General features: G+C 43.3%; 1 protein-coding gene across 1 annotated transcript; it reads left to right on the top strand.

Moving 5' to 3' along the window:
- Nucleotides 1-3,387: 3,387 nt before the first annotated feature.
- On the top strand, nt 3,388-21,856 carry scn1ba (sodium channel, voltage-gated, type I, beta a; the record flags this gene model as incomplete). The annotated part of the gene is made up of 5 exons (XM_083989593.1): nt 3,388-3,460; nt 11,667-11,833; nt 14,467-14,704; nt 20,009-20,150; nt 21,563-21,856. 5 exons carry the CDS (start codon nt 3,388-3,390, stop codon nt 21,588-21,590), a joined length of 648 nt encoding a protein of 215 aa, XP_083845719.1. The 3' UTR covers nt 21,591-21,856.
- Nucleotides 21,857-22,006: the final 150 nt, after the last annotated feature.

Here is a 22,006-nt window from a genome sequence, read left to right as displayed (position 1 = left end):
GGACTCTGGTACTTCTTCTTCTTCATCGGCATCACCACAAATTCCTCCCTAACAATCAGTTCCTTCACTGTACTCTCTGAGCTGTATACAGTATTGAATTACAGTACAACAGTACAAAATACAAGAGGAAGTATTATTGATACTTTACCTCCCTCTAAGGGACAGTGAGGGCAGTTGCACAAAAGGCAACCACTGAGGGTGATCCCTTTTTATGTTTCCTTGTTCCACTGTCATTTACAGTGAGCACCAATTAGACATATAAGCATATGGCACTTGTTCCTTTAGCAATGACTAAGTATATTTTCAGGGCGGAAAGCAAAACCTGGCACTGAAACTGAGAGAACAGACACAGTCTCAATCTCTATATGTGTCACCAGTGAATCCATCACAATATTAGTCTATATTTGTGAATGCAGAGTTTACACTAAATCACTCACAAGAATGGTTTTCATATGTCCTCACTGGATTCGCTGCTGTGACTGAAGTTAATCCATATATTTAAGGGAGAAAAATGAACAGGGATATTGGTGGAATTACAGAGAGGAAGGTCACCCATGTACACACACATACACACACACACACACACACACACACACACACACACAAGCGCGCGCAGTGCATTTGTCAGTGCAAGGACGCAATCAGCACAGTAATCCTCAGTGCTGGCATAATGAAATGGCCAAAATGAGAGATCAGGGCACACACACACACACACACACACACACACACACACACACACACACACACACACACACACACACACACACACACACAGGCAGCATGGTGCACCTGTGGTCATGTATAGGCCTATCTGCCTGTTCATGTGGGCTGATGACTAAGAACAGTTGTGGCTTTAGTTGTGTGGAGCCGCAGGTGTCTGTTCAAATGTCAGACAGGGTGAAGATACAACATGACTGTGTGATAGTTATATCAGAACAAACATTTACTTTTTAGGGTAGATAGATAGATAGATAGATAGATAGATAGATAGATAGATAGATAGATAGATAGATAGATAGATAGATAGATAGATAGATAGATAGATAGATAGATAGATAGATAGATAGATAGATAGATAGATAGATAGATAGTTCATCAGACTCTGGCTTGTAGTCTGTGCTGTGTTTTCACTTCCTTGAGACCTGACTGTCACTGCCGACACGTGGGGGTTCCAGGACGTTGATGAAAACATCACATAAAATCACCGTTGCCATAACAACGGCTCTATACCTCTCCCTCCTACTTCTCCTCTTTTCCTTTCTCGATCCATCTGCTGCAGTGCATCACACCCTCCATCCTCCTCCTCCTCCTCCTCCTCCTCCTCCATGCACCTCCCTCCTCCAGCCTTCACCCATCCCAGAGACTGATTAGCGCGGCATCCTTCCACTGACACACCATGTCATTTCTAGACCTCACTGATTTTTTTTTTAGTGGTTGTGTGTCTCCCCCATTCGCTTAAAAAAAAATTGGACTCCTCCGTCAGCAGCTCCAGGAGGAACAGGAAAGACATGTCACCCCCGCGTGTCTCTTCTTGAGGTCGATAATAAGAAGAAGGACTTTTTTTTTCTTTTTTAATTTCCTGTGTCGTGCTCCTAAAACCTCTCCGCTGAAGAAGATCCACTTGCAGCAGCAGACTGCGTGATGGACCGCGGGATGGAAGGAGGAAGGATTTCAGTCAGGGGAGAAAAGCGCATCATTATTTGTCGTTAACGCGGATTTTGACAAGAGAGGTGACAGGTAGGATAAAGGACCTAGACTCTGAAGCTTCTGCTGCGTTTATGGGAATTTAGGAAAAGGACGCACAAGACTTATTTTTGCTTTTTTTTTTTAAATAGCAAATAGCCAACACTGACTCCACATCAGACGTGTGTTTGTGTGCATTTTGTGCTCTAAAACGCAGTTACACTCTGCTCTAAATCTTTGGTCACTGCGCTGGAATGCACACAAGAAAAACGCACTTTTTTAGCCTCTAAAGACTCACAGGCGGGGGTGTAAATAACCCCAACTCTCTGTCACTGCCTTTCATACATGTGCTGGTGACCGGTCTGAGCAGCAGAACCACCTGTGCTGTTAACGTCAAGTCTATGAGCATCGCGCGCAGGAAGCAGCTAAACAACAACAACAACAAAAAAAAACCATATGGCTTAATGATGCGCTCCGACAGCGGATGGTTTCACTGGAGACCGGGTTCTGCTCTGTAAGATCACAGACCAAAGCTTCATCTGAGGATATAGTGATGTAGTTTGTGAATCTGCCATTTTGGACTGAGGAAAGAAAGAAAGAAAGAAAGAAAGAAAGAAAGAAAGAAAGAAAGAAAGAAAGCAATAAGACTGATTTGAGGCAATAAGAGTGATAACTGTAAAATCCTCCCCAAGCCAAAGAGAGAGAGCGGACAATTCACACTTCTTCCATTTGCCATTTCACTCACACTGTGGCTCTATCCGCCTTTTTTTGCTCAGGTCATGTATCTGCAGTCCAACCAGAGGGAAAAGGCCAGTCCAAGGCATCCATGCATGCAACATTTTGACATTTAAACAGGCTTTTTTTGTAACTGCACAGTCACCCTGGCTCCATTGCACGAGTCACTTACACCACGTCTTCCCTTTCTTGCACAAATTCCATTGGACCCCTCAGCATTGTCAGCTTCTCAGATTAAACTAAGATTATATGTCTTCCGGTAGCTTCTTTTTAATGTTACTCACTGACAGTGCCATTTATTGACCAGCCTGCAGAGTGGAGATACTGGATCTTTCACTACACAGTGCACACCGTCTCTTTGTGCAGGCCGAGGGGTGTGCCACAGAGTATAAATAGTTGAACAAAAGGGCATTTGGAGTGAGAAGAGGCTGAAACCTGAAACTCAGTGTGATTCCTCCCTCTGGTAACTCTATACGTTCACACACTCACAGGCTGCACAGACACACTCTGGCTAAACAGAGGGATTTAAATCCCGGGACATAGAGACGAGGCAGCACAACTTCCACACTGCTGGTGTCAGGTTTTCAGGTGCTTAAGTTGACCAGATCGGCAAAAGTTGACCAGATCAGCAAGAGGACCCACCTACCCACCCGGTCCTCCACCTCCTGTTATCAGCTGAAAAGAATAAGGAGGAGAAGAAGAGGAGCCCGAGTGGACCACACCCAGAGTCCCCACAGCATCAGGGAAGAGTCTCCTCCTCTCACCTCTCTGACTTTTAATCCCAGTCAGGACGTCTTTGGTGTCTGTGTGCTCATCACCAAGCTGGAATAGCTGCTGTACATCTGTCTTGTCTGCTGAGTGTGTCTCCCATTCTGTGGGGTTTGCGTGTGTGTGCGTGTGTGTGCGTGTGTGTGTGGTGTGTTTTGACGCCGCTGAGAGCTGCCACCAGTTCCTCTTTCCCCTGTCAGGATGTCTGCAGTACAAGAGCTGCCGCTGCCGTTGCCGCTGCTGCTGCTGCCTCTGGCCCTTCTGGTCCTCCAAGGTGAGTGGGCAGTGGTTGTATTGCCACGGCGATGCCGTGATGGCAACACCTTGGCATGCATGTGGGCCACCATCCAATTTCCCATTCACTGTCTGTGGTGTGTGTTATTGCTGAGGTGTTTCCTATTGTCTGACGTTGGCCTGTCAACAGCTGCACACACACAGATACAGCAGCCACTGTGTATTTAAAGGTTTAGAACAACTCACAGATTGTTGTGTGCAGTTACACTGGGATACTGTCCCTCTGTTGTGTGTGTCTGTTTATTCTGCAGTTGATAGTTGCATCATTGATTATTTTCATTATTAATGAATATTCTTGATTGTCTTGTCTAATTGGCAAAAGAAAAAAACACTGGATGGATGGATATCTAGATAGATGGAATAGATAGAAATGAGACATCATTAGTCAACAGTGACAAGAAACAATGGAGAAACAGGAACCAAAAATGTTTCTTTTCTGATTGGTTTTCTGTAGATCTTCTTATCGATTGGTCACCTCGCTGTAGATCAGTTAATGTATTTCAACAGAGTGGGTTGCTTGTGTAATTGTTCCTGTCAGGGCACTTTTGTCTTACATCATTCTGCAGCTGGTGGCTTCACTCAGGTCTCTACTGCATTAGCAACACATAGCCAAGAACAGTCACATTAAGAAGAGACAATTTACTTTTAAATTTGCACCAATCATCTGAGTCGCCCTTGACCTTTTCCGCTCCTCCTGCTGGTATCTGCATCATTTGATCATTTTCAAATTTCCACTGTGTCAGGAAGTTGTTTCCTGTCATTTACTCTTCTCTACAACAGAAATTAATGTAAAAATGATAGATAATCCACCCCCTTGAAGTTACTGTCAGTCTCCACACTCACAAGAAGAGAGGAAGGGATAATACTACCTTAAGATATTTACAATCACAGTCAGTGTGTCTTTATATATGACCTCTTGGTTTAATTCCTTTCTTTGAAACGCCCTAATTAGTTCTTTTTTCCTACTTTTTTGTAGAAAGCCAGTCCAAGTTAAAGCGAAACAGTTGTAGTTTATCTAGGTTTAGTAGTGTATCAAAAAAAACTAAAAAACATTCACATGTTTAAAGTTTTTTCGATGGCATGTTGTCCTCAGAGATAATCTTATTTTCAGCAGTGAGGTTTGAAATGGAGCACAAAAATGAGGCAATGCATTAAAAGAGAGATTTACCGAGCACTTATCTCAGCCAGCCAGCTGCTCTTTGTCTCACACTAGCAACTGCACATGCATGTAGAAATCAACAACAGACCTTAAGAGAAAGAAAAAGAATCAAAATCACAGCAATGTTGTTATTCCTCTGAATGAAGGAACAGTTTGCAGGTCGTACAGTGACGACAGGCAGAGCTGCAGAGAGAGTTGAGTCAGGAACCAAAGAATGAGGGAAAAAAATAAGTTGGTTATACAACCTTCATTGACAGGAATAGACAGTTTGGTTGAAGGGCCAGGGGGTTAGTTAAGGTCTGAAGTGAGCGAGCACATCTGGAGCTGGATGCAGTGAGTATGAGGGTATAAGGCAAGACAGGAAATTGGAGGGAATCTCTCACAAGATGAGGGAAAGGAGCAGGTTGTGTCTGATAGAAATAGCAAAATAGAAATATTTTGGAATGTGCATTTGCATGTGAGGGGAAACAAAACAAAAAAACAGAGATAGAGGATCTACAAGGAAAAGAAAAATCTATAATAGTTAAATATTAACTAGATGATGATCAGAAGCTCCACCCAGCTCCATCACTCTAATGTTAATTAAGTTTGGCGACAGTTGCAGGACAAGAATACAATTAAACACACATGAACTTTAGTCCATCATGTAATTACCAAAAAAAGAAGAAAAATAAAGCTAGAAATAAAAAAAATAAAAAAAAATTAAACTCCACAGTCATCCTCAGTTAGAAGTGCAAGTACTGATTGTGTCAATAATGAATAATAACAACAATAATGAAGTGTAGGTTTTCCCGCATCATCTTCAAAAGTGACAGAGTTGTGTATCCTGCTGCATCCACAGACACAAGATCATAAAACCTAATGCATCCGTTGGCAACTTTAACTAATGCATGCAGCAGAGAGACTCTTTGTGTCCGCAGTCGCACCCTGGAGCCATTTAGTCTGCAAATGGGTTGAGCACGAAGTAATGGTCAAAGGGGATCGCTGTCAACAGGATATTTGTACAACCACAGCGTCAATCCATTTGGATTCATGTCCATTCCTTCACTCCGCTCCAGCCACTGCAAACTGGAAATCACATTACAGAGAGGTTTATCATTTTAGGAGGCCGGCGTGGATACGGTAAACTAATTAGATATTCAAGTGATGCACTGCAGCAAGTTTTTAAATGACAGATAAGTCTGATGTATGGTCTGCTTTGGGCATTATCTACATTACATTACAAATTCCCCTAATGTCTTATACTAGAGGAATAACACATTAGAATAAAGTGTGTCTTCATTCTAATGTGTTATTTTATTAGTTTTATTAGACAAACTGAGAGCACGTTTTGTTTGTATTCTGCAGCTTCTTCAGCATTTAAAGCTCCAAGTCCAATAATTAAACAATATCTGTACTCTTCAAACGGTTTGAGTGACAGCCAAAGGTACCTAATTATGTCTGTCCCCTGATACAGACATCGGTACATAGGAGTCTGTAGGCTCCATTACACACAGTGTATAGGATGTCTGCATCTATATTCAGTCCTGTGCACAAGCAGCAGACTTTGTAAACAAGCTGCTCTTGATTGATGCGCTCCGTCTGAGTAAAAACATGAAGGTGATTCCCAAACCTACAGCAGTCACTCGCTTGTGCAGCCGTTGAATGTTCATTTTGTTAGAGGCTTTTTTTTCTATTAGGGATCAAAATATGGAGCTAGATACTGTGCTGTGACCTAATTGCAGGCTGCTTGCTTGTGTCACACAGGCACACACACACATACATGCAAATATACATGCACACGCACACCTGAGCCCCTGCAGCTGTGTGAGGTCTGTAATCCCAGGGTGGCCTGTAGCAGCTGGAGGGGGGGGGGGGGGGGGGGGGGGGGGGGGGGGGGTGGAGGGGAGTCAGAGGAGCTCTGAAGGACAAACTGACCTTCCACACAACTCAATTTGCGTCCGTACGACTGGGAACTCACTGGCTCGTCAGTAATTGTTGTTAACACCATCAAGATAGCTCACTGTGCTCAGTGTGAAACATGCAAAGCTGTGAGTAAGAATTTAGAAACACTCGTTTTTAGCTCAGTATAAAGCTGAAAGTAGATTTTCTTCAAATTTCTAATGTTTCTTCAAACAAATAGTTTTTACCCCCTATTATGATTAAATACCAGTATAACCATATTCCATGTGATGTCATGATAAGATTCCTGCCTTTAAACTAAAAATTTTACAGACAAAAAAATGTAAATCTGATCAGCTCTTCTCCCATTTTACAGAAATGTTTCCTAAGTTTCAAACTCAAAAGCTCTTAATGACGTCAGACTATCACCACTTGACGCTGTGCACAACACATGAGAGTTAGAAGAAGCTACAGCAGAAGCGAGATTAGCTCTCCAACAATCACTTAAGAAAGACAGAAGGGGTGGAGGAGAGGGGAGGGGCGGAGGGAGCTGGCGTCCCAGAGACAGGCCGACCAATGAGAGGAGAGACGTGAAGCTCATGAGTGCTGGCATCGCTACGATGCTTCATCAGCACCACTGACGTACTTCACTCCACTTGTACTCTTACTTCACTGAGACAGTGTTCCTGGAAAATGTGTGCGTGTATGTGTGTCTCAAAGCAACACAGGGGCAGACAAGGACAAACACACTTAGGACCTGTGCAGATAATTGTCTTTGTGTGGTTGACGAAGTTTGACGTGTTTATTTCAATGGGTATAAGTCAGTTTTCAAACAATGTGTCACCTGTTCTGACCAAATGCCTGCTGATTGGCTGATAGAGGGATGGTTCCCAGGTAAATATCTCTATCTCTGACCAAAGCTACAAATTAGCAAGTCATTAGTTTTAAATTAACAATGGATCAGATGAGCATGTGTGTGACTCTACAGTGTTTTAACTCATTGTTAATGCTGCTGTCAGGTTTGGGTTCAGTGCTGCTGCAAATCCCAAAACCCCACTGCACACAACCCATCCCACTCTGCACCAATCAGCAGACAGACGAAGGGAGACACTGGCTGGTGAACGTACAGTATGGAGCATGTAGCAGCTCAGGAATTGTTATGGGGAACAAAAACAGGTGGCTGGAAACACAACAAGGCAAATTCCTGTAATAGATTCAATTATTGTGTCCAGAGGAGCCATTTCAGTAAATGACATAAAGATTGAAAACAGTATATGGGGTTGCCCCGGCCTGCCCTGCTCTGATAAAAGCAGTGTGCCATCACCCCACCAGCCACGGCCATGTGACAGCTTTGTGGAGTAAACCAACAGAGACACTCACACAGCACTGTGCTTCAATTGTCTACTTGTTCCAGTGGAAAGTCCCTTGCTTGCCTGGTGTCGAGGGAAATGGATGTTTGGCATTTCCCTAGGTCGTGTATGCTATATAGTATGTGTGTGTCTAGTAACCTTGCTATGGAAACAGATGTCGTCCTCCCTCATCATTTTTTGCTGTTGCTTATTCAGTTTTCCTTCCTCCTGTCTCTTATGGCCACTTCAGCGGTCCTGTTGTGTCTCCGTAAACTCCCAGCAACACGCTAAGCTAGCCAACTTCACTCGGTAGATGGTCTTTTGTGGCGCTAAAGCTATAAGTCAGTTTTTGTTGAGGTTTTTTTTTTTTTTTTGCTTTGTAGGCCTCATGAGTATACAGCAACTGATAAAGGGGATTAAGCACCCAGCCCCCTGTCAGGGAAAAAAAAACCTCCTAATCTGCAATTTCTGGAATATCCATTGCATAATCCTGAACCTCCATCCACAGATTACGCAATGGATTTGCATTTTTGATGCTTGGTGTGTTTGTGTGTGTGTCCTGCTGCTGTGTGTGAGAACGGTTGCGGAGGCAGTTTGATGGCTCTGACTCTGTTTAGTCTGCACTCTGGATGTGCAGTTCCTTCAGTGTCTGCTCGCATGTTTGTCTCCCTCCCTCCCTCTCTCTCTCTCTCTCTCTCTCTCTCTCTCTCTCTCTCTCTCTCTCTCTCTCTCTCTCTCTCTCTCTGTGTCTTTTCACTGTCACAGCTCGGGACAGTCAGCAGCATCCCCGCTCACCTTGCACAATCTCGCCTCTCGCTGTGTCACCAACCTCCCAGAGGATTAACGGCCTCACGCTTGTCTGCGTGCAGCCGCTCTTCCTGCTGGGTTTTCATCTCTCTGTTCTGCTTCGTTCTCTCCGTCCTGCAACCAAAGTGCTCTCGTCTTTCACCTCCTCTTCTTTTTTCATACATTTCTCTCCTGCTCTCTGTCAAACGTGTGCTTTGTTGTCACTGTAATGTGTCTCCTCTGTCTGTTCCAGGTGTCACTTCCTTCTCTCTGAGCACTCAACCCCTCTGTGGTTTTTCTGCATGGGATGCCTTGCTCCTGTGTCTGTCTGGTGCCTCTGTCTCTTTCTGCCTCTGTCTTAGAAGCTGAATCTCTCACAGACTTGAGTCAAACATCCCTGCATATCAATGTTTAGCCTGAAATTTGGTGATGAAAAAAAAGTCTCTTGGTTGACTTTTAAAATGTTTTCCTGTGCGATTTCACAGGAGCAGAGAGTGATGAGTGACTTTCATTGACCTCTGTTAGCAGCCAAGGATTAGCAGCAGCACTGACAGCTGGTGCAGCTTACAGCAGCATATAATTAACTAACTATTAACTAACAAAGAGAGCTAATTAGAGCAGAGATTAAACTAGAGAAATACGAAATAATGTAATAATTTGACATGTTCCCGTTTCCTGTGAATTGGTGGGCCTGTTCTATGAGCAGCTCAGATAAAGTGTTTGCCTCAGGTCTATTTGTTGTTATCTAGACACGACGCCCAGGAAACCTGAAAATGTGAAACCCCGGCCTTAACTGAGAGCTGTTCATAGGTTCGGACATCAAAGCTGTCCTGCTTTGACTTATCATGGTGGGTTTGAGGTCTTACTGGGACTTTTGAAGAGAAATTCGGGTTGATATAACCATGGTTTTGGCCATTGTTTTGTTCCTTAATCATAACATTGTACTCATGACAATAACAGCAGAGTAAACTGCTACAGCAAAGATGGGTTGTTAAGTCACATGACCTGCGTCATCATGTGACTGCTCGTTTTTCTGGTCAAAACAATGTTATAATTGCTATGAACTAAATCAATGGCCAAAATTACACAAATCGCACAAATGAGGCTGGAGTTCACCCTCAGGCAGTCAGCCATGGTTAAATCTTTGATGAGCACATGCTGCACTTCAATTCAACTCTGAGGATGAAGATCAGCTCAGACTAAAGTGGTTGTTCACTTATCCACGTTCAGACTGATTAAAGAGGAGCTATGCAAGAATTTTACCTGAACTGTGCTACATTTTTACCGTATTTAAACAGCTTCGGAGTAATTGTGATGGTTGAGTGACTTGTTACAGGGAGAATGGAGGCTCTCTGGCTGAAAACCAACCTTGCAAGATCAGCGCCTCCAACCCGGTGTCCCAGCTCTCGTCTTGCCGGCACCACGACACAAATGCCCCCCATAACCCATGATCTCTTGTTTATAACAGATAAGTTACACAAATATACAAATTGTAACGCGTATATGATATACTGTATAACGTTATCCACCGCTACATGGATTGATTTCTTGCCGGCTTTGTTGAAAAAAAAAAAAGCACTTGGCCACGAGGAGGGTTAGCAAAACAGCAGAAAAGCAACCAGACTTGCATAGTTCCTCTTTAAAGCCTCTGGATTTCAGCTCAGTCTCAGTCAGGCTTGGGTTCAACCGGGCGGCTCGGGTCTGTGTTTGCTTTCAAATGCATGGGTCCATCTCTTGTAGTAAAACAGCAGTGGAGCCGGTTACCATTGTTACGTTTGGGTTTATATTTCTGGGCCTGTGAAGTCTTGCATTATGTTCTTAACTTTCTCTTCTCCTCTTCCCCCCTCTCTCCTCTCTCTCCCTCTTCTTTCTCAGCAGTGCATCAGCCAAGCATTAGGCTTCTCCTCTCCTGCTTCCCCCCCATCTCCCCATGCTTTCGTAGAAATGGCTACTATTAAAGCTTGTGCTAACTTTCTCTTTCTTCCCTCCTCCTCCATTCATCCCCTTCCATGTTTCTCTGCAGTGGGTGGCATTTCTATTTGTGTAAAAGAAAATTAAATGTCTCACAATACTTCTGAAATATTAGTGTCCCAGGGAGTAAACAAATAGAGCTTGAGTTGATTTATCTTTGAATGTACGGAAGTCGTGCAGCCAACTGTGAATCTCACTCACACTTAGGCTATATTGATTTCTAGAGTTGATCTGATCAGCGTTATGCTATGTGTTTCCTGTCCTCTCCCTCATCTCCCTCCCCCTTCATCTTACAATTCAAAACAAAAGCCGCCCCAGAGGTCAAAGTTGAGAATAGCACACGATCATTGGTTGAGAACGATGCTGAGGCCTCAGTGGAAACTGCAAGGTGCAGTGTGAGAGAGAAACATTTGGAGTTACAGGTGTGTAACTCCTTGGCCGATGAGAAGTATGTGTCATGATGATGATGGCATATATAGACTCACGCTTCTATATATGAATTTAGCTCCGATACCAATTGACAGAATGCAAGAAAATAGTAGCGCTCACTGCAACCTCTTTATTTCCCCTCAGCTTCACAGACTAACACAAATGAAATGTAAATTACCACAAAACTGAAAACCAAATTTCTCAAATTCACAACAATCTATAAACTGAAATGGTGAGTGGAAATAAAAAAAAAGCAAGATTAAAGCTATGCCCGATATAATAGAGCAAAAAACAAGAAGAAGAATAAAAAAAACAACTCGCATGCAATGAGCATTGGGAGCAAGCACGCAAAAATACAAATTTACGGTAGCTTTGTAAAGTACCGTTTAGACAATTTGCCTGCAAGTTCTGAGATAGTGAATAGAGAAACACCAGAGCTCTGCCCCTGCCCCTGCCAACCTCCCCTCATGAGTCACGGGTAAAAAGAGGTTGGTGGCCGCCCACGGCTCTCACCTCTGAACCCCGTGACCTGCAAATACACAGAGAAAGCAATGAAACAGCGATAAAATTAGGTTTCTCACTGTGTGGTCCTCGCCCTCTTCACTCTGCAGCATCTCTGTGCCATGGAGCCTGCGTGGAGGTGGACTCAGACACAGAGGCCGTGGCCGATGAAGGATTCAAACTGGGCTGCATCTCCTGTAAGATGAGGGGCGAGGTGCGCGCCACTGCCACTGTCGACTGGTACTTCCGGCCTCTGGGAGAGAGCAACTTCTCCCATGTAAGTAGAAACAAGATATATGACAAGGCAAACTGTACAAAAGCAGAATTATTTAATGGATTTAAAATGAGGTTGCACATATTTGAAGGACCACTTGAGGCTGGATGCAAAATTGAGTCAATACCCAAAGGCCCCAATGTTAGTAAAATGGTAACATAAAAAAAGTGAACATGAGGAGTCCAGATAAAGCAATAAAATCAAATCAACATAGTATGTATCTAAGGCAGAATGAACTTGACCCTGTCTCTGAATGGGTCAAGCAATAGATTTGCTCTTAAAATAACAAAAACTAAATGTATTGCCTTCAGCTCTAACTCCATGCTTAGGAGGGATCATCTCCTTATGCATCAAGAACACAGCTCTTGAGCAAGTCCATAAAGTCAAACTCTTAGGACTGACTATTGATGAGAAACTTGGACAACACATATTGATGATATAGTTCTCAAAATGGGTAGAGCCGTTTCAATAATTAAAAGATGTCCCTTGTACTTGAATAATATGAAACTTGAAACTGAGGCACTGGTACTTACTCACTTTGACTATTGCTCATTTGTGTGGTCTTGTGCTTCAAAAAAAGATGCACAAGCTTTAACTCGTGCAAAACAAAACTGCACGTCTGGTCTTAGGTTGTCCTTTCAGAACCAATGTCAAAGAAATGCACACCAAGCTCCAGTAACTGACTGTGGATAATAGGCTTTTCTGCAATCTTCTTTCTTTTTTTTCACAAAGTTTTTTTTTACCTATAAGCCCGCATGTTTCTTTTCTAGAATCTGTCTTATTCATGATGTTCATAACCATCACATGAGACAGGTTGCAAAGTGCTTATTTGTTGTGCCTCCTGCGAAATGGTGCTCAATGCAAAAAACAGTCTTATATACGGTAGAGCCATATCTTCCTGGGACGAGTTGCCCGAAAATGTTAGAAGCATAGATTATGTAACTGTTTAAAAAAAAAATGTCTTAAAAGGCAATGCTTTGACTGGCAGACGGCATAGATGATTTTAAGTCTGCTTTGATTTCCGGTTTGCAGGGTTACTTTGAACAAAATCAGTTATAAAAACATGTTGAACACATGTTTTGTTATAACTGATTTTGTCATTGTAATGATTTTGTTGTTATGGTTTTCATTATTATTATAATTATTGTTGTTACGGGTACCATGCAGTTTTTATATTATTTGGAAGTTCAGCTCAATTTCATGTGTGTTTGATCATTTTATGTGGCTTTTAATGGACCCCAGGGAGAGTAGCTGCTATCAGGTGTAGCAGCTAATGGGGATCTTAGTCAAATCAAATCAAATCAAATCAAATCAAATCAAATCAAATCAAATCAAATCAAATCAAATCAAAGTATTGCATGATCTGGCCCCAAACTACAGCAAGAATTTTTTAACCCCTTGTGAGTCAGGCCGTTCTCTCAGATCAGCAGGCAGTTGTCTTCTGCTTGTTCCCAGAGCATGTTCACGTAGTGAAGGTCAGGGGGCTTTTAGCCTCTATGGAGCTGAACCTGTTACTACTTTTATGCCAAATCACACAATGTTGAATTGTTTACTGTTTTATTACAGTTTTTTGTGAAGAACCTGAAGTACCCTGTCAAAAATTGCTACAATATAAGTATTTTAGTTCTCCATTATTATTATTATTATTATTATTATTATTATTATTATTATTATTATTATTATTATTATTATTATTATTATTATTATTAACGAAGACCCAAATATCCTTCACAACAACACCGTGTGGCCACACTTCTGGGAAACAGCTTCTATGCATTTATCATGAGAAAGAGCACAGTCTTGCATTTTTAATGAGAAGGGTTTTTTCCTTCCCTTTGTGTTGACTGGAAGGCAACGCTTTTGCTGACCTAAGGCTTCTGACCAGGCACAGCAAAGTAGAGAGGCCATTATGGTATATAGCCTACAGTACGTATGGCAGGAGAGATCCCATTAGCCCTCAGCTGTCTATTAGAATCTGTATCCACTAACTCTCCAGGAAGTGCATAAGTGAGGGTGTAACTGCAGCTCGGTCAATAACAGCAGCAGTGGTGATGTGGAGACCAACGGTCTGTTCTCAAGTATGACAGGAAAAATGAGAAACAGACTTGATTCTTATCAGTACATAACAATAAAATCTGTTTTACACCTTCACCAGCATTAGAAAAACAGCACTTTTCTGTTGTTGTTTAATTTATTTATTCATCTAGACAAATACAAGTCAACAAACTCTCTGTTAATCCAGAAATAGGCTTTGGTGTATGCCAGTTTGCAGTATTTTTTTCCTCTGGACAAGGCTGTACACTTGTTTATTTCAAAATGGGGGGTTTCAAGTGGCCATTGGGAGAAATACAGTTTGTGGCCACTCTTGAACATTGGAGGTTTCTGCTTGCTGTGAATGAGCACAGGAGCAAAGTGGCATGGATTGAAACCTCAGCCATTCTCCAACAGTTTTCTGGTGCCGATGTGGAGCAGGTCAAAGGAGACAAAAAACAAAACAAAATGCAAAGTGATTACAGTAATAGCAGAATGGTTTGTAACAGGCAGGGACACCAGTGTGGTCTCAGAGAACTCACATCAGAGAACTTGCTGGATGTTGACCATCTCTCTCGCTCTTCCTCTCTGTAATCCTCCCCCAGGTGTACAGGTATGATGAGAAAGGGGGCGAAGTAAAAGACGATCGTTTCAACAGCCGTCTGCACTGGAATGGTAGCAAGGACACCACTGACCTGCAGGACGGCTCCATCTTCATCGTCAACGTCACCTTCAACGACACGGGGACCTACAACTGCAACTTCACCCGCACCCTGATATACACCAAATATGAGTTTCAAACCACTCCTAACAAGTCTATCACCATTACTGTGGTGCCCAAACGTAAGATATTTCAAGGTCTATTTTGATTGGTTTGGGACATCATGATGTCACACTGAGATGTTTGAAAAGAACTTGGGAGACCAGGGCTCATATTCATCAAATTTACAATTACACTTAAACATGTGCTGAAGAGCCAACTGGTAGTGAAAACTACAAATGGAAAAGGTTTTCTTGTGGAGAGACATGACAGAAAAAGCTGTTTTCACAGTAAATTTAAATATGGTAGAGGAAGATGAGGCCATTTAAGAATCACAAATTAGCCCTTAAAGGATCATAGGGCAGGATTAATGAGAACGGCCAGTGACGCGACGGCCGCTGCGCGTAACTACAGCAACCAGCGAAGCCACCAGCACGGGAGCGCGCACAGACTCTTCTTTACTCTTTACAGTCTTTCCTATGGGGGGGGGGGGGGGGGTATTTTACTGTAGGTTCTCTCTCTCTCTCTCTCTCTCTCTCTCTCTCTCTCTCTCTCTCTCTCTCACAGACAGACAGACAGACAGACACACACACACACACACACACACCTGCCTCTTCACTGTGCTGCAGCAGGGGGCTGCTTGTCTGCTCCTCTGAGCTCCTCTGCATGGATCTGTATAGGCTCCTACATGTAGGCCTACGGGCCGGTACTGAGAATTAACGCGCCGGGTCCGGGTGTCGGACCGCATCTGTCAGGGTCCGCGATCCCATGAAAACCAATCAACACCGGACATATTCATGATTTCATTAAAAAAAAAAAAAAAAAACGGACGCGTCGCGGACACGCCGGCCAGGACGTGAAAAGTGGACGTGTCCGGGCAAAAGAGGACGTTTGTCCACCTGCCTGATAACGTTGTTAAAGTTATAACGTCGGCTTTTAACCGCTAGCTGCGGCTAACGGCTAATAATAAGACAGTAGTGATGAGGGAGAGGGTGTGTAAGTTAGTGACCTGCCTGCTGCTGTGTGCGTGTGTGAAGGGAGGGGGAGGTTAACAGGGCTTTCAGTTGTGCTGGGTCGTTTGCTGGCAGACAGTAGCCTAATTTGGATCCACCGTGGTTCAGAGCGATTGATATAACGGGGAGTGTCACCACTCTGTTGTCAGTCGCTCTGCCGCGGTTGCCCTCTTCATGTCTCCGTTCCATTGATCCATTCGAAGGCAGTCGTGGACGCGCTGACGTCAGGTCCGCCGGCCAGCGCGCGAAATTCACCCCCTGAATTGCAGCGCATTTTGCAGCACAGACCCCGTTCAGGGCAATCGAGAGATACGCGGATAGGCTCATTCTTTTTGGTTTTGAACGCTTCCTCACCCATTATTATTTAAAAAACGTAAAACGCATGGGTATTTTCCGGTATTTTCTCACAAATCCTGCCCTATGATCCTTTAAAGAACTGGCTGATGATGTTTGATAAAATATGGAGAGTGTTTTCCTGTAAGAGTGGATGATGTCCCTGTTGTCTCTAAACAGTCATGCGTTGTGGAAAAAACACTGTCCTACACCTCTTGTGAGACCTGGACTAAACAAAAAGATAAGCCGTGGTGAGAAGTTCCCAAGGCCAATTTATAGAGCTAAAGTGTTGAGATGTGATATATAAAATCTGAGAACGTACAGAAGTGCAAACAAACTGGCGCGTTTCCACTACATGGTACCGGCTCGACTCGACTCGACTCGGCTCGGCTCCGGTACCAGGTACTATTCTAGAGAGCGTTTCCATTACAGGATAGTACCGGCTTTAGAGTGGCCGGTCGTCATAGCGACCGGTGGCGCTTAACAAAATAAAACAAAACTATAAACAGGATTTTCCCCGTGGTTATGCCACATTTTCAGTGGCGGCTGGTGACTGAAAAAATTAGGGAGGACAGGAGGAACACCAGTCCACGGCCTCATTTTATTTTATAGCACTACTTCTCCCTACTTTATTATATTCAATGAAAATTAAACAGTAAAACAATGTCTTACAAGATTTCTTAAAAACAACATAATTTTATTAAATCTTACTGTTTTCAGATTAACACAGGCCTAATGAAAAAGACAGAGCCATGATCTTGGATGTGGGATGTAAAAAAAAAAAAAAAAAGCAGGCCAGTGTTCAACACCTGTAAATGCCACAGTGGGGATTTACACCCTCTGATTTAAAAAGGAAAAACAAAAACCATGAAAATCTGTAATTATTAATAACAAAACAAAGTGTTCCACTCAAATTACATACATATTTGGCTTTTACCTCTTAGATATAGCTATGCTTTTACCTGAGCTGATGGCGGAGAAAAAAAAAAAAAGTCCGGTCGTGTCTTTGTTTACCCTCCAGCTGCCCAGGTCACGTAACTGAAAACTATTAACAATCTCTCTGACTGCTTCTCTCTGATATCTCCTAACAGTTTATCCAGAAATCTGCTGATATTTCCTTTCAAATCGATGCCAATATCTCTGAAAACTCCGTATTTCTTGTGCTAGGAGCAGCATAAGCAGCACGGCTGGGAGTGAAAGTTTGGCGCACATAGCAACAGTAACCAAGGGGGGTTGGAGAACTGTCATTGGACCAACCTGCTGTCAATCTTGTGTTCTGATTGCTGATTGGTACAGAAGAGCCTCCTCCGTCATGACGTCATTTTACGTGTCTTAGCCAATCACAGGTCAGGATGAAGACATCCTAAATGCATTGAGTCAATGGAAGAAGATCCCGCCCCGAGGCCAGTTAGGGAGGTAAAAATCTTGCCACCTCCGTAGAGCCCCCACCTTCCTGCTCCCTGCTCCTCACACAGCCTGCTCTGTCTCCTGAGCCTGCTGGCGGCGCAGTTGAGCCGTTTTAAGTGGATTTTCTTCCAAAAAACAAACTTTTTTTTATGATAAAATACATATATAATATTTTATAAATTATACTGAGATTTGGTAATGATTTATTTCAACCAGTTACTCTTTCTTAAATAAAAAATAAATTTTCCTTTTGCCTCTCAAAAATAGAGGAGGACCAACCTCCTCTGCCTCAATGGACCAGCCTCCTCTGCACATTTTAAAAAGCTCCGGAGTAATTTGATAGCTTACTACATGACTTGTGACTTGTTACGAGTGAGAGCGGAGGCTCTCTGCCTTCACCTGGCCTCTCACGGCTGAAAACCAACCTTGCAATCCGTTACCTGGCCGCAGCCCCCCGGTGTCCCAGCTCTCCTCTCCTCTCTGCTGCACCGCCACACAAACGAGCTCCGTAACTGTAAGCCTTTGTTTTTTACAGTTAAGACTACACATCGTAACATCGTATGTGTTATATAAAGTTATCCACCGCTCCGTATTGATTTTTCGCCGGCTTCGTTGTCAACAAACCCACATGGCCAGACGGGGAGAGGAGGGGAGGGGCGGGAGGGACAGCGACAGCGGAAAAGCGACCAGACTTGCATAGTTTGTTCATTTTAAAACATTTATTTATTGAAATGTGGTGATATCTGATGACCCGCGGCCACCGGTGACGACTCTCTGACCAATCAGCAGTCCGCAATGTTTACACGTCACATTTTACCGCTTCAGCCGTTTTGGAACCGCGGCTGAGCAGGTACTAAAAAAATAGTACCGGGTACCAGATTCCAGGTACTTTTACGTAATGGAAACGCAAAAAGGCCGAGTCGAGTCGAGTCGAGTCGAGCCGGTACCATGTAGTGGAAACGCGGCTACTAGCCGAGTTAGCAGTTCGTGTGGTGAGCGCTGTGGAGCATTTGGCAGATCAAAAGCCTGATATTTCCTTGAAGGGGTGTGACTGTGTACACGTGTAAACGTTTACACGGAATGAAACTGTAAACGTTTAGTAAAAAATCCCTAAACGATACACGCAATTATTTTTTTTTATTTTTTTTACATGCGTACATTTTGGGGGGCTGGGTGAAAAATAGTCCCTCACACTGTCTTAATTTAGAGAAAACTATGATTTAATAAAAATGATGCTGTGACGCGCTTCCCTCCTCCAGACAAAATGTGCGTGAGTTAGTTTTTTTTTCCTTTCTTTTTTTTTTTTTTGCGAGCGAGTGTGATGGCGCCGCCACCAAGTAAACGCCGGGTCAGACATTGCTTTTCTGGTTGCCAAAAAATATTCTATGCAAATATAGCCTCCCTAAACACAAACAAATAACCTTAAAAGAATTGAAAGGGGTGTCTCGAGACATTGAAGACGGCCGAGGACTGACGAGACGCCTCTGGGCTGGTTGCTCCTGCCCGGTCTGTCCTCCTCTCATCCGCACTTCAGCACCTGTCCAGGGCTGCACAGTGTCGGCTCGGCTCGCTCCTCGTTTTAAATGACTTAGCCTACTCCTTTTAAAAGTAGCGTAAACAATTTACTGTTCTGATCACTCATACGTGTGTATGGTTAGGCAGTACGGTGCATTATTATTAGTTATACTTCAAAAATAAAGGACGGTGGAGCGAGCCAAGCTGTAGCCCAGGACAGGTGCTGAAGTGTGGGAGAGGAGGGAGAGACTGGGCTCCGCGGGGCTCTGGCAACTTGCAGCGGATCAGGAAGGGTGGAGGTCAGCGAGACCGGGGGGGGGGGGGTACGGTGGTCGACTCTGAACGCTCACCGGGCAGATCTCTCCAGTTACGGTGCGGTGCGTGTCGGGGGGGAGGGGGGCGGGACGAATCCGCCGTCCGGTCTCCTCCGCTCCGGTGTAACACCGGCACGGTGGCTGCAGTGTCACCGGCTGCGCATATCAGACTAAACAAAAATAAGGCTATAGCAACCTATAGCGGTCCTGAAGCGTGTACACGTGTACACGAAAAAAAATGCACAGTGTACACGTGTACATATTTTCGTACACGTTCACATCCCTTTTGGTCTCCACAAGTTTGTGGAGACCAAAAACAGACTGTGTTTTCTTTGTGTTTGTGATTTTTCATTATGGCCCCCAAGTTGTGAGAAACATATTGATGCAAGTATGTGCAGTAAATGCTATCTAAAGTAGGGTGGATAAGTTGAATTAGCACAAAGGTGTTCCCCAGGGTTCAATGCTTGGTCCTCTATTAATTAATTGATTTTGGTTAGTAGGCTAGTTGTTGTTGTTTTTTCCACTGATGCTGTTTTTTTCCCACTGCATAGATACAAATAGCAGTGACCTTTGACCTGTTGGGCTTTCCCTGCAGAACATTGAAACCTTGTGGATGTCACATACTGTAGATGATGAATTACGACACACTGTGATTTAGGGCAGAAGCTAATGAACTGTGTCACATATTGTTTAAAAAATGTATGGCCCAGGCTGACTTTGTCCTTTTCACGGTACAAATTACATCCAACCCCCTTTCCTTAAGCACCCAGATGCAATATATCTTACCCCATGTCCCTCTCTGTAGTCACCAGGGGAATGGCATCCATCTTGTCTGAGGTGATGATGTATGTCTCCATCATCGGGCTGCAATTCTGGTTGGTGGTTGAGATGATTTACTGCTACAGGAAGATCTCGGCAGCGGGAGAAGAAGCTCTGAGAGAGAGCGCGTGAGTAGCACAAGGGACACACACACACACACACACACAGCCATCCCTCTCTCCGCTGCCAGCCCTTCATTTTCAGATCCTGCTGGGACGTCCAAATGTCCTGATCTCCAGCCGTCAGCCTCCGCCACTGCTCTCCCTCCCTGTCACTGTTTGGAAAATGAAAACAATCTGCTTCAAGCCTGCGATTTCAAAACAACAAACCCTTCTCCCTTTTCCTAATATCTTTTTCTGATGGTGATTCACTGATCTTGACTGTCTGTGTTTCTCTTCTTTTCTCCTCTCTACCACTCTCTTTCCCTCAGAGCGGAGTATTTAGCTATAGCATCAGAAAGTAAAGATAATTGTGCGGGTGAACAAGTGGCAGAATAACACTGGTAGGTCTAGATCTCTGAATTCATTTCTTTTTCTCTTTTACTTTGTTCTGTCCTGTTATTATATGTATAACAGGACAGAACTGTATGTGTTTAAATGAGCAGTGACGCCTCATCACAGGACACAGGACATTAAAGCAAGCATCTTGGAGCGATTTATAAGTGAAATCATGGATTAAGCATTTCTATTCTCAATAATTACAATACTGCTATTACTGTGATTATGAATTAATTAATTCTTTTGGAGGGGAACAAATTAACAACATCTCCATGCTGCCTCAATGCAATTTGTGTATTTTTTTTTTTTTTTTTTTTGTCTTAACTGAATTTTGACAGCTGTTTGAAATCTGCCTCTACACGCTAACAGCTGCTGTCTTGCACACATGATGACTGACCGGCTTAGTCAATTTGTGAAGCTACATGTGATAGTTCCACTTGCCAATTAGCTCAGTGAGATAGAAGGTGGTTGTTGGTATTGAAGATTTTGCCTAAAATTGCTCGGCCCTGACCATTACTGCACAGCAGCTATAATTTAATTAGATTTGGAGCCATTGAGTAGCTGCTTGAGTGCATGTCTCATCCTATATTTAGTTTTAGTGCAGTTTCAGATCAGAACAAACAGGAAGTGTGTCCACACACTGGATTTAGATTTTAAAAAAAGCTTTCTTTAGGGTCATTGTAGCTATTTCAATGTTTTACCTCCTCAGAAATTAGTGTTCTTGGGTACGTTGTCCCCTCTCTATTATTTCCTGAATTTAATTTCTACATTTCTATTTTTCCTTTACCTCCTCTGGTCACCTGACTTCAGTAAAATTTTCTGTTCATTTAAGACAAAGATACTGTACATCGCATGACATTTTGTCGTTTATTTGTAGTTTTTGTTTATATATTATCTGGATTTCTTTATTTTTAGATTCTTGTGTTGTAGATAAGCCAGTGTAATTGTTTGTGCTTTGATAAAGTTGTTATGTAACCATGTGCTACTTTGGTCATCTTTTCTGCCGCTCACCGTGTCTGACAGCTTCATGTGTTTTACTTCAGATCGAGGAAGAGCTCCAGACTTCCTTGAGGAATCTCACATCCACTTTCAGGCCATCCTCTCCTCTTACCATCACCCACCTCCTGACATCCTCTCTACACGATGGAAATGCAAGTGGAACAAGGAAGAGGAGAGAGATCTTCACAGAAAGGACACATAAGTGACTTCCTGCAAAAAGGAAGAGAAGGACTGAAGTGTCCTATCCAGCTCTGAGGGACAGGATGGATGCATCAGGTCGTGATTCAACAGGACAGAGTGACTGTATATAGGTGTACACGTACACACAGATAACTTATGAACACATGTAGAGATTATTATAGGCCTACATTTAACAACTGCATGCTTACAAATTTATCAAAATAAGAAAATCAATTTGTCACATTTGATTGCTCAGAGTGTTGACGTCGGGGTTCAACAGATTTGACTTGATTGGAGTCCTGATTTTT

Source organism: Trachurus trachurus (genome assembly GCF_905171665.1).
Source record: "Trachurus trachurus genome assembly, chromosome: 16".
In the NCBI taxonomy this organism is placed as follows: Eukaryota; Metazoa; Chordata; class Actinopteri; order Carangiformes; family Carangidae; genus Trachurus; species Trachurus trachurus.
This window is presented reverse-complemented; position numbering and strand designations above follow the sequence as displayed.